The sequence below is a fragment of the Phaethon lepturus genome, unplaced genomic scaffold (genome assembly GCF_000687285.1).
Source record: "Phaethon lepturus isolate BGI_N335 unplaced genomic scaffold, ASM68728v1 scaffold8279, whole genome shotgun sequence".
Classification (NCBI taxonomy): Eukaryota; Metazoa; Chordata; class Aves; order Phaethontiformes; family Phaethontidae; genus Phaethon; species Phaethon lepturus.
Window position 1 is genome coordinate 72,143 of NW_010565478.1, and position 13,259 is coordinate 85,401.

At 40.2% G+C, this 13,259-nt stretch overlaps 1 protein-coding gene across 1 annotated transcript in view; it reads left to right on the forward strand.

Annotated features, from left to right (window-relative positions):
• The window catches only part of CEP85L (centrosomal protein 85kDa-like), a gene marked incomplete at its 3' end in the record, with an annotated part of 74,543 nt that extends 64,434 nt beyond the window's left edge, over window positions 1-10,109 (forward strand). Inside the window, exons 4-9 of the mRNA XM_010295193.1 lie at window positions 1,022-1,139; window positions 2,616-2,792; window positions 7,403-7,555; window positions 7,835-7,989; window positions 9,620-9,737; window positions 10,059-10,109. Of these exons, the coding sequence (XP_010293495.1) occupies window positions 1,022-1,139; window positions 2,616-2,792; window positions 7,403-7,555; window positions 7,835-7,989; window positions 9,620-9,737; window positions 10,059-10,109 (772 nt within the window). The remainder of the gene's footprint in view (window positions 1-1,021; window positions 1,140-2,615; window positions 2,793-7,402; window positions 7,556-7,834; window positions 7,990-9,619; window positions 9,738-10,058) is intronic.
• Window positions 10,110-13,259: the final 3,150 nt, after the last annotated feature.

Below are 13,259 nucleotides of genomic sequence, written 5' to 3' on the forward strand. Positions count from 1 at the left end.
GCCAATCATACTACGTGGTTAGAGGTGGAGCTTTGAGAAAAAATTTCATGCTTGCATACAGATATGTCCTACTATAAAAAAGAAGGAAAAAGGGAAATTAAAGGACTGCACAAAATTGCTTTTATTGAGAAGGTTGCTATGTGTGTTTCTGATGGGTGCTGACAACTCCATTCTGGAGTCCGTTATTGAGGTGCCCATCACTCCATAGGGAGTACAGCACTCCTCACAGGGCTGTAACATGGACTGGCGCTGAGACCTGGCTAATATTTGACCTGCGGTCATGCTAATTCAAATGCGGTCATGATTTAAACAGTGATATAATTTGTGATATAATTAGATAGTGATACTGTTTCTGCTGTACACTGGCCAAGTGATTGGTGTAAGAGGTTAATTCTGGTTTAGTATGCAGTGCAGTATTTTACCCTAGGGGTAGGGAACATCTTACGTAAAGCAGTTGACTGAGAAACCAAAGCAAAGCAAAAAGACCAACCTTGCAGGAAAGCCATGCGGACTGTCTTATATAATGACTTTTTCTTCTTAAGTTCTTTCTGCTCCCCTTGATTTAGAAATCTCTTTGACCTGTGTCAAAAGTCAGCCCTGGCAAAGAGAGAGGGGCCAAGCAGAAGTCCAAGTAAAATGAAGGTGTGAGTTTTGTTTTCGTTCTGCTTTCTGTATATTTTTTCCTGCTTATACTTCTGGCCTTAGGAACAAATGCCAACAGAAGCCTCCCTCAAACCCCCACAGAATTGTTACAGTTTTCAAATTGTATTTCTACAAAATTTGCTTATTATTGCCAATTGCATGCAGACCCTTTGGGGTATGCTTAAGTGAAAGTTACATGGCAACTGTTGTTTAATAGTTCATATCCTGATGAGATTGATTCCAGTTCTAGAGGTAAACTAAACTAGTTGCAGTCTGGCTGTGGTGGGAAAAAGCCCACAACTAATATATATCCAGGATAGTCGAATAACATAATCTCTATTCCATTCCTTTTCTTTTCAAATCAAATTGTGTATTACAGGCAAAAGCAACAAATTAGCAATTTACATCAGAAGATAAGGGAGAATGAATTACGAGCTCAACACGCAAGACTGAGCCATCTTGTGAACTGCGAAGAACCTTACATAACTAATTTGCAGGTAGGATGGATATTTTTCATTCAGCAAAACTTTCTATTGCCCAGTAACTGACACCTGAAGGCATGTTCACAATTTACTGCAGGCCAAAACGTAGATCTTTCGTGATTATTGATGATTATATAATTGTATACCCATAACTTGTATAGAGGAGAATACCCTCTCAGTGTTGTAGTTTACCTTATATTTGCAGAAATCTAAGTTATATTAACATTTTGAGTATACTTGTTTTGAAATTTGATAAAAATGGGGTAAGATTGAGGGATTGTGACACTGTAAAAATGAGGGTTTTATACAGGGAGATATGAGGAAATGAAGTAGTTTGATAAGAGAGCATCTGAAAACAACTAATGGAAGGTTTTCTGAAGAGGAGAAGAGGTACTACCCAAAGGAGTGGTTAGATTGTGTTAATAGAATACATGGAAGAGGTATGAGAAGACAAAATGGGTGGAATACCTTTGCACAAGACACCTGAAAAGCATACAGATTAGTACTCCTAGAAAACACTTCGTGTGAAAGGGAATGTGTGGTTGTATTTTGGGCATACCTGTCCTAATTTTTATCTAACTAGCACAAATATCAGAAAATGTAAGGATGAGGTAGCACAGGCTAACCATGAAAATGCAGATTAGTTTGAGGACTGTGGCTTGATTTGTGTGCCTTCTATAAGATTAATTTACAAAGGCAGATCTTTAATGGAGGTTTTAATGTCTTTTAATGCTTTGCTGAGGAATGTTACTAGTAAATACTGTCTGTATAATTTCTTTAAAGACAGCAATTTATGTTATTAAAAGAATCTTGAAACTGAAAGCCTAACGGCATCATCTCTCATCCCACATGCAGTTGATTTCCATTTTGTGCTTGTCTGTGGGCAGTGGAGGTAGAAGAGTAATATTGAACTGCATGAAAGGGAAAAGGAAGAGGGTTTTGGTAGACAGGACAGAAGGTAGAAGGCCTGACCTCTGACTGTAGCCGTAGTCTCAGGCTTGTCCCTGGACCCTTCTGCACCTCAGGTGTGATAGCTCTAAGGTTTGACTAGGACTAATGTTCTGCTTTAGAAAGATCTTGAGATCAGGGCACCTCTTGCTTTACTATATTTATAACCATTTCATAGTGTTTTTCTTCTTAGGGGATGGTATGATAATGCAGTGGCAGTGATTTGTTTTGAAAACACTTTTTGTTTGGCTTTTCAGGGATTTCTTTTAGAAAAGTCACACCTCTTCCATAAATCTGAGGGGAAAGTGGCCCCACAATGTTCATTTGCATGTGTTGTGACTGTAAAGATGCCCAGCTACTTTATTTTTTTTTTTGCTCCAGATTCCTGAAATACATGTTACCGCATATTTTAATGTTTGAAAAATCAAACCCCACCCTTCCTGACAGTGGAAAAAAATGCAGGACTGGTTTCTGCTGTGCTGCTGAAGTATACGGTGGTATATGTGCGTTCATTTATACAATTATTTTATTTCTTTTTGTAAGCAACCACAGTATGAGAACACATCGCTGCAACCTCACGTTTCTGAAAGATCAACATCCCACCTTGAGGAGCTTGAGCGAAAGATTGCAGCAGCTGAGAATAAGGAATTACAACTCAGTGAATTTGTAAAACAAATTTCAAACAAATCTAGTGAGGAGAAAAAGAAGATGGAAGAGAAGGTAAGTGTCTTTCATGTTCCAGATTTCCTTTTGACACTGTTATAGCAACATATGATGTGTTTGCTAGAAGGCAACTTATTGCGTAGGTTGCTGAGCTATTTTCAGAAGGTAACTAAACTACCTGTGATAGACAAATTGGTAGTTAGTGATTGTGGGTGTTGGCAGTGGGTAAATCTGAACATGTAGTGAATAGATTGTAAAAAGCGATACTAGGTGAAATGGCAATCATGATGACAGTTTTATGCAAGTATCAGTTAAACTTGCTTTGAAGAAAAGCTGCTCTAAGAATTCATGTAACCTGAAGTGTTTAAAGTATCTTTTAAAGTATATTTGAAAACTATGAAAATGAAATCCCTATTTTTAGCATGTCCGATAAATGTGAGCCTCATGCTTTGAGATGCACTTACAAACCTGGATGTGCCTACTCAGCAGGAGTGATTCTCTTGTAGCTTTGCTAGGATGTGCAGAGTAAACTTTAGTCTGAGACAAGGAAGGGGCTTAGATGGCTGTGTTTTTGGAACTGTTTCCATGAGGGGTTTCTTTGGAGGTTGAAGCAATACCCAGGGATAGTTTTGAATGTCCTGGCAGCCTTTCTTTATAGCAAACAAGAATGTGCCATTGACCAAATCGTTCCTAATTAATGTTTAAGGATACGTTGTCACTGTTACCTTCTCTTCTTTGATCACTGGGCCTTAATACTGAACTTCAATATATATTAATGCAGGTTCAAGGGGTAGGAGCAGTATGATACAGTAAAGTGGCAGGTGGAAAGACAAAGAAGAAAGTGTAATTAATCTCAAATTCTGCCTTGCCATTTCCTATGAACTCTGCAGTATGCTTTTCACTAAGGGTGACATTGAGGAAGGGCAGAAATTGGATGCTGCTGCTTCTTCTTGTCTCAGCTTTTACTGCTTGTGTTCCTCACTGTGTAGGAACTGCTGCTGTAGGTGGTGGCAGTGGTGAGGACCTGTGCAGCAGTGCTTGTGGCAGTGGGATGGTCTGTAGCTTGGAGCCTGATTCCCTGCACAATTCTGATTGACCCCCTAACACCCATCCATTCTGTGCACTGAACAAAAGGCTCTCAAGGAGAGAAAGGGCAGGGAGAGGGAGCATGTGTTTCTTAATAAAATTAGTGCCCTTCTGTTTGAGGGAAGACTGCAGAGGGAGGAAGGAGCTGTGCTGTGTTCCTGCAGGGATGTGGCAGGCCAGGAACCTGAGCAGTAGGCCAGGTGTTGAGCCTGGGTAAAGCCATCTCTGGAGTTCCTCTGCTGTGTTTACAGGGAGATCAGCCCACAGCCCAGAGGCTTGGTGTCCCAGGTCGGTGACTGATGTTAGGGAACAAAAACACAATTCCTGTACTCATCAGAGGGATTGTTGCCAATAGCCGTGCTAGGGTTATTTCCAAGTGAATTTCTGCCTCTTCAGAGAGGGTAAGTTTGTTGGGTTTTTTTTTCCTTTCCAAAGCCAGATTTGGCCAGGGACTGGGGAGAGTGCTGTTAACATTCAGGTGAGCTTTGCTTCTAAGTGTATGACTAAAAAGAACACATAGAAGTTTTTAGGTTCAGGTTGCTGGCATGCATTTCTACTACTCTGTCTGCTCCACTTTTGCAAATAATACTATATTTTCCTACGTTGGAGCTTGTAACATACACTATTTAAATACAGTGTACAGATGGTATGTTATTGACAATAAGCAACAAGCTGTGACCATTTGGTGTAGGTGGGAGAAAAGAAAACATAAGGAACACTCCTGTTTCCTTGACTGTCTTTTGTCAGTGGTGAAAGGTCTAGGAAAGTCTCCCTCATCATAAAAACAGGATGTGTTGGAACTGGAAAAGGTTCAGAGGAGAGCAACAAGGCAGATAATCATGTCCTCTGTGATTTTCTGATGGGTAAGTCTTCACACTGGAAAAGAATTGACTGAAGGACAGTGTGATGGAGTCTGCAGAGTCAGAGGGGAGCAGAAGCAGCCTTCTAAGGCGCTCTGCCTCTAAGCAGCCTAGAGGGGACGGAGGGCAGTCAGCTCCTCACTGCAGCTCTCATTGCAAGAGTGAGGGCACATCTAGTGAAGCTCTAGGAGCCAAGTACATGATCAGCAAAAGCAGCTGATTTCTCATGCCCATTCTCTATAGCAAACCTGTAGATTGTCTCTCTGAAAACTGTTGTGGATGCTAAAACTATGGGTGGGCGCAAGGGAAAAATGGGTGAGTTGATGGAAGTGCAGCCTTGTTCTAAATGCACAGAAATCCTAACTGCCTCAGGAGAAGCCCCTAAGGTGAAAGCAGCCGGAGGCTGGAAAAATATATTTTCCTTGTTCTTTCCCTATGGTAGACATCTGTTTATGGGCACTGTTGGAGATGAGATATTGGACTAGAAGGCCTCTTGGTCTGAAGTGCTGTGTCCTTTCTACATTAGGGTGGATGTGCTTGATGCTTTCCTTTTGAGAAACTGCAAGGCTAGCAGAAATTAGAGGTGCTGTTTGCCCACCGTCGGCATCATACTTGTCTTTGTCCCATGCAGACATACAAAGCAAGGCAGTGTTTGTACCACCTTGTGAATAATTCTGGTGCTTGAAGAGAAGGTTTGTTTCACCCTAGGCTCTGTGTGTAGTGTAGGACTGAGGTGACTGAGAGCTCTTTAATTGGCACTGAAATTTCGGAAGCCTGAAAAAGCTTCCCTGGCTGGCTAGTAGTCGTGGTAGCTCCTCACAGCTTCCTAGCTGAGGGAGCCTGCTAAGGTAGATACTGCAGTACCCTCCACCAGTGTCCATGTCATGAGTGCCTAGGTTCTTTCCTTTCCCTTATGCCAGGCATGAGTGTGCCTCTTGGCATCTGCAGATTTTGCAGCTCTCACTTCAGTTCTGAGGCATTTCATCTGGAAATTGGACTGCTGGGCTGGAAAAGCTTCAGTTCAGACACCCATACCCTGCTGGCTGCTCATTCACCCTCTGCTGTGGGTAATTGTGAAGGACTCCTGAAAGGTACTGCTGATAGCCTGTAGTAGTGTTCTCCCCTGTGATTTCTGTGGCCTTGTGTTTCATGTTTAATTGCCAAGAGGCGAGAGCTTTCCTATTTTTCTCCTGCCCCAACAAAATCATCAGCAGTGTGTGTGAAGAGGGAATTTAAAAAAGCAAACCCCAAGCTTGTTTTCCCCTCAGCAGAGTCAGCAAGAGTGAATAGAAAAAAAAAACAAAACCCAAGGTTTTTTTCATCTCATGTGAGAGGAGGTAGAAAAAGTCCTTAGGATGATGCTGGGGATTTAGAGAGGGCAGGAGGATTCCTAAGGGAAACACGGTAACTATTAGAAGGAGAGAAGCTGCAGGAGAGGAAATTCCTGATGGTATGTATGCAAGACAAGAAGATCTGGAAACCATGTCATCTTTGTCACAAAAGTCCTGGAGTATTCTGACTGTTCAACTTGTCATACTTAGTGGTATGTGAGAAACAGAGGGAATAGATTCACTTACCTAATGGTCAGACTCCTGGTAATTCTTACTGTGTGATGTTGGCTGACATACATGTTTTTATATCACTGCCTTAAGACTTTGGGGTGTGGGGGAGTATGTGCTTCTGAAGCACATATTGTGGCAGAAGATGAGTTGCAGTTTTACCTTCCTGGACATGGGGTTTGTTTTGGCTTTGTCCAATCAGCTTTTAAAGCAGCTTGAAATCTTTGTTCAGCTTTGAGGTCTTGATAAAACAAAAGATACAAAGATTTTCAGCCTTTTGGCAGTCTTGAGTTTTGTGGCCCATACAGAAGGCTATCACTAGAAAAACTTTCCAATTATTATTCACTTAAACTTTTCAGTAGGCTGTGTTACTGAGCTCTGACATTGACAGTGTCACACATTTATTTCTCAGTGAGATGGATGTCTGTGGCACCAAAATAGAAGTACATTTAGCATTTACTCTAGTTGACAAGCGTTTGTTACCCGTTAATTAGAACACCTTGGCTCAAGCAGTAGAGATACTATTTTTCATTAAATTAGACTATGACTGGAAAATACTCCTTTTCCTGCCTTCCTTCCCCCTTTTTTCACCTAGGTAATAAAATAAGTACCAGGAGTGCAAGCAAAGGTAACACAACATAAAAAAAACTTTTGCAGGCTGATGGACAATTAAGATGCCTGTAGTGGCTTTCTTAAAGCCACTACTCTGTTCTGATGACCTCTGATGTAATTATCAGACTGAACCAAAGTCAGGTTTTTGGCTCCAGTTTTTGCTGGATTAAGTCCTTAAGTCCCTGTGTTTTAAGTTGTTTTCCCTACGCCAGAGGAATAAGGACTAAAATATTTCCTGATCATTTGTTGCATATGAACAACCCTACTGGTGAAAACACTAAGAATATTTTAACTGTTGAACTGTCCTGTTTTCAGTTCACAAGGCACATGGAGTGTTCTGGGCAGAATTGAAGCAACTGTGGTTTGAAGTCACCTGTGAGTCTGTGACTTGGAGCTGCTGCAATTAATCATTCTTCAGTTTTGTTTTCTGCAGTAACTAACCCTTTCATGCAGTTGAACGTACAATTCTTGAAGAGTTACCAGCCTCTGCTTCCAAAGCAGGTTTATTTTTCACTGTAATCATAAAACATATATTCTTACTTTCTTCTAGCTTAAAACTAGAGACCGATACATTAATAGCCTGAAAAAGAAATGTCAGAAAGAGTCTGAGCAAAACAAAGAAAAACAAAGACGAATTGAAACCTTAGAAAAATATCTGGCCGACCTACCAACGCTGGATGATATAGAAGGGCAGACTAAACAGGTAAGGTAATGGGAATTTGTTTTACATTTTAAAAATATAAGTAAGCTCCCTAATATCTGTTGTCAGATCTTTTACTGTTTCAACATACATTTTTTCCCCATCTTTTTAGGAAGGATGAGTATTTCAATGTTTTAGAAAGTACTGTAGCTATTAGGGTTTCTCACACTCAGATAAGTGGAATGGGCCTAAGATTATACAGATGGTAACTGCAAGGTTGTGGCCTGCTGCAAGCCCTTCTGCTAATGTGGCATTGTGTCTGACTAATGTAATCTGTGTTAGCTGCAAATTCTAGAAGAGACAAACAAGCAACTTCAAGAAACTCTGTCCGAGTTAGAAAAGAAGCTTGGAGAGGCCCGATCGCAGTGCAGAGAGAGGGAATTGCAACTGGTGTGTCAGAAGAAAAAAGAAAAAGAGCTGGTCACAACAGTACAGAGGTATGAACAGCTGCTTGGGCTGTGCCCTGAAGCGGGTGTACTTTCCCACCTGATGTCAAGACCTAATGTTACTTGCACTCTTAGTCTATTACAATGCTAATAATTTTTCATGGTATAAATATATTACTGTGCAGAATGACAGTGTAATGCAATAGAAAATACAAGAAGATTTTGATTTGTGTCAAGTTGCAAGTAATACCACAGAGAAGAGTCTGTCTAGGACATTCTTCACTATCTTTTTCTAAAGATGTGGGACACTGCTGCAATGGCATCATAGCTTGCTGTCAGATAGAAGGTAATAGGCGTGTGCAGCAAAGGGGCATTACATAGAAGCTGTCAGCACTCCTATTTGATAACTAATCCTGTCACGAGCTGTAGAAAAGCTCCCTGGATATTGGCTGATGGGTATCTCAGGGAAGGGTCAAAGATTTAAATAAATTGTAGCTGTTTCTTACCTTTTCACTGAGGATGGGGGCATTGACAGGGAGAATTAGCTGTAGCTAATCTGCTGTCATTGAACACATAACTATGAAAAAACAAATGGGACAGATATCCATGAGAAGATTCCAGATGAGACATGCAGACACTGTTACTATGATACATTTTAGATCAGGGGGGCTACTTAAACGCTTACTTTTAATAAAAGGGGGGGGACACGAAGCAGCAGGGAATCACTTTTAATAATTTATGTGGATGTTACTGCAGTTTGCTGTCCTCCATTGGGTATAGGTGCATGCCACAGGAGTCTGAAAGTGTTTCCATGATGAAAGGCAAGCTGGTTGGGACACCTTGCCAGCCAAATTGTTGACGCATTGTTTCCATCTTACCAGTGAAAGGCCTTTTTTTTTATGCCCTCATAATCTAGAGGGGGATCATTTTGTCTTTTCTGAAACGCTACAAATACTTGGGGTGGCCTCTGGTTTCTAAATTAGACAGCAAGATTAACACTAATAAAATGTATTTCCTTTCTGAGAGAAGGTGAGCTGGCAAAGGCTCTAGCTATGCCTAGGAGCTTGAGTTGGGCTACAGAGGATCTGAAGGTCATGCCCTCATATGGGAGCAGCTGGCAGGAGCGGCTTTATGCTCCCCCTTACAAGTCACAGAGAGTGTGAATGATAGGCCACCAGTACTTGGTGCAGCCTCCAATTGTGGGCTTCGGTTTGAGTTGTATGTGCGCCAATGAGAGAGAATCTGATGTTAAAGTCCTATAACTTTGAGACATTTGAAGACTCCTCTAATCTATGCTGGTGCTGGCTTTGCCTCCTATGGTAGCACAGAGCAACTGTGAACACCACAAAGCTTTTCTTTGCTCCTCTCTACCCTTTCTCCCTATGCTGTACTGCTCGAGCTGTGCCTTTCGGGAGATGCAGCACAGAATCTGTCCCTTAAAACCGTTCCTGCATGATTCTGTTCTTGTCAGTGCAATGGTAACCTCAGTAGTTTAGGATTTTTGCATCATTTTTCATCATCAACACAGTGTTGGTGTGTTCATTCATAAGGCTGGATTTGGCTAGGTACGGTTTAACAGTTCTGATTGGAAAATGGTGCAACTTTCTAATTTTGCACTAGAACACATAGCCCTTCTGATTTCTGTCAGGGCACTTAATTTTTCTTTCATGTTGAATGACAGTTTACAGCAGAAAGTAGAAAAATGCCTGGAAGATGGTATTCGCCTTCCCATGTTGGACACAAAACAACTTCAGAGCGAGAATGAATGTCTCAAAGAAAAGAATGAAAAAGCCAGTAAGGTTAGTCTGCAAATGATCTGTTTGTGGCATCTTTAACCTTGAATCCTGTGTTTCTTTATTTTTTTACTTTAAAAATTAATCCCTCACTAAAGAACTATACATTTGTTGCTAGTTAGATTTTTTTTCAATACCTGTCTGTTTCTGTTCAGTATGTTTATTTTGCATTAATTTCCTGTTCTGTCAGGATTAAATTCTGTCTTGTCATTTACATTTTCAAAGATTCCATTTAAAATCTATGGCTACACACCTGTAAACTGATTTTTTAAAGAGAATATGAAGAGATTCAAGCCTTTTAAAAAATCACTTAATTTTATATTCTAGGTCATAGACAATCAACAAAATCAGATAGCTGGACTGATTTTAGACATGCAGGTAAGGAAGATGTATATTCCATCATTTACTCTGTTCATTTTTAGTTTATAAAGATAACATTACTAAAATTGAATTTCATCCTTTTATCTTCCCAAATAGGAGGCGAAGATAGAAATGCCAAGAACTTAATCTTATGGCCTGTAGTTGACCTGTGTTCTCTTGCAGGCTCATAAAGTATTTGTTGTTAATGTTTGTATGGTTTAACACTTTGCTAATACTTGCCATAAAGAGAAAAAGTGTTGCTATGTAGCATCCTTATTCTGCTGCTCTAGTGGATGTCATATCAGAACTGCCTGTTTCAAGTGTGAGGACTGTCTCTGTAAGTAACAGTGAAGCTTCCCATCCATCTTTGGGGTTCAGATGGTCATCCAAAGTACAAAAACTGATACTGATTATGAGTTTCATTGCTGAGATCCTTAGTAGAGACAGGTACCTTGCTAAACCATACCGCTTCACATTTCACATCATTTAAGCAGGTCCCTGTTCAACTGGGTTCTGACACGTCACTCGCTTAGATATCGTAACTTTCTGGGTGGATCTTGGGCACCTAGCTTGGAGCCAAGGATTTTTTAAGACAGCAGAGGTTGTCAGCTAGGAGTCAGTTGCAGCGCTGTGGGTTGGATTAACACATCAGTTTCCTGATACTTGAAAGGTGCTTAGTGACCAGTGTTTGTTGTGGATAAAACGAAACATTATACAGGTTATAGGGAAGAAGGTGTGACTTGCTGTAGAAAAAGCTGAGCGTTTAAAAAACCCTAAGCATACATATATTTTCAGCAAATACTGAAGCCAAATTCAGTAAATTCTAGTTTCTGCATTCTTCTTCTAGATTGGCATTTGTCTCTACATTTTTTGCTTCCTTGCCCTCCAGAAAGACTGAAGTCACAGGGTTGTCCCTTCTGCTTTCGCTCTGTGTACGTTAGATTTGGAAGAACGACAAAATGGTAGTAAGCAATCAGCTGAATGCCTGCTTCTTCCAAAGTGGTAGAGAGCACTCCATGCAGCTAGAATCCAAATAATGAAGAGATGCAAAAGTGCTTGCATAACACTTGCTAAGAGAAGGTGCTTCCTTATTTCCACTTTGCACACTGGGGCCAAGTTTACTTATTTGTAGTTGTTGAAAGTAAGTTGTCCTCCACCATTAAATTACTCTCTTTCTCTACCATGCAGGTAAATAGCAGGCCTGATTCTTGTGGACAACCATATTTTTGCTTAGTAAAATTACAATTTATTAAATACATCTGTAGAGAAGCAATAGGGGAATTTAAGTTGCAACATAACATAGGTCTGTTAACTGAAAAACAAATCAATCATTTAAGTGTCTCTAGGTTTTAAGAAGACAAAATTCATCAAATTGAGATGTTTTCACAGAGCAGCCTGTTATATGCAAAAATTGTGACACAGGCAAATGTAGTTTTCATAATTTAAAAAAAAGAAAAGTTAAAATTGAACTCCATAACCTTTGAGGTTCTCTGTCCCTCTTCATAGTTTAGTTAAGATGATTTACATATATACTACACGTATATGTTGTGCTTATAAGAAATACACACAACTTGCATAAATGTATTATCACGAACCTAAATCTTTTCGTATTTCCTAAACTTTTGGATCTTTTTCTCTCCATCACCTTTATCTTTAGTCTAGTGATCTTTGTGCACATTTATACAGATGGCTGTTTTGTGTGCTTAGTCTGAAATTACTTTAGGGAGCTGAGACTGGGAAATGCTGAGTAGTTGTGACAGTCTGTGAACAGAGTAGTGTTCTGTTCTCCAGGACTTTCTCTTACTTTTCGTCTTTTGAGGTATTTTGTATAAGGCAGAACATAAGATTTCAAAATGGCGTTAGCACTCAAATTACTTGTTGACTATAGCGGCTTCTTTGTATCCTTGATCTCCCTTGCCATCCACATTTGTTCCCTGGGAAGCATTGAAAAATTATTTCGTTAGAAACTGAAATCACTTATCAGCACAGAGATGTAATTTATCTTCATCCCAGAAGATCTCATTTTATTCCCTGTCTTCTGCCACATTGTAAACTTATGCTCAAGAACATATTTCAGTTCCTTGTTTTTAACTTGCAAGCTGAAAACAAAGAAATTCTGTTTGACAGCAGTGTATGAAGCAGTACTAGTTTCTGTTTGCTCACAATCATGGTGGAATGATTTTGATCTTCCTTGTATGGTTTTGCTTGGTTGATTTGTTCTCCTGTGTGTGAGGGATTAAAATTCTGGTTTGTCTTGACAAAATGCCATGCTGCATATATAGTACATCTTCAGAAAGAGAAAAATTACGGATGAGAGTGGTGGTTAAAAAATCCCTATCTACACGATTAGCTTAGATATCACAAAATTAGCATTTTTGGTACAAAAAGACAGTAGAATTAAGTCAGATTATATGATGCCTGTGCTACCCAAAGTACATCTGTCAATCCTGTCAGTCACAATAAACCCAAACTCTGCCAGGCTGGGAGTAATGCCACCAAACTGTAACTTTGGAAAGCATATGGAAAAAGTAAGGATTAAGTATGGGAGGACTGGTATCATTATGAGCACTGAGAAACCATAGCACTGTGGGCTCAACCAAGCTGGTAAGCACATGTGCTTTTTCTGAGCTTCAAGATTAGGGTAGTAGAGAATGATAGAAGTTAGGTGCATCTTCTAGGAATAAACACAGATTTCCACTTCTAGTAGTCTCCATTAAACAATGCAACTCATGAGCTGAACATGTGCACAGTATTTGGAATATTCTAGGAGTTGTTTTAGGAATAGTTTGCACAGTCATGTAAATTTAATAACAGACAAAGTTCTGAAAATACACTGGGGAAGGTAATACTTCTGAACCTCTCTTCACCACCTGCGCACCCTCAGGAAGGCTGTACAGTCAAACATCTAATGTCTGGCATTGACGCAAACATGAAACCTGTAAGTGGTAGTACGAAGGCATGTATTGTAACTGGGGCTCAGGGTGTCCCTGAACTTGCTCATGGAAGAGAAGTGCATCAAGGACTATTAAAATTTAAGATACTTGGAAGCTGGGATAGTGAAGGAGCTGTCGGAGGAGCTTACCAAGCCCTCTCCATCATTTATCAGCAGCCCTGATGAACAGGGATGGTCCCAGATCACTGGAGGCTTGCCACTGTGACGCCCATCTA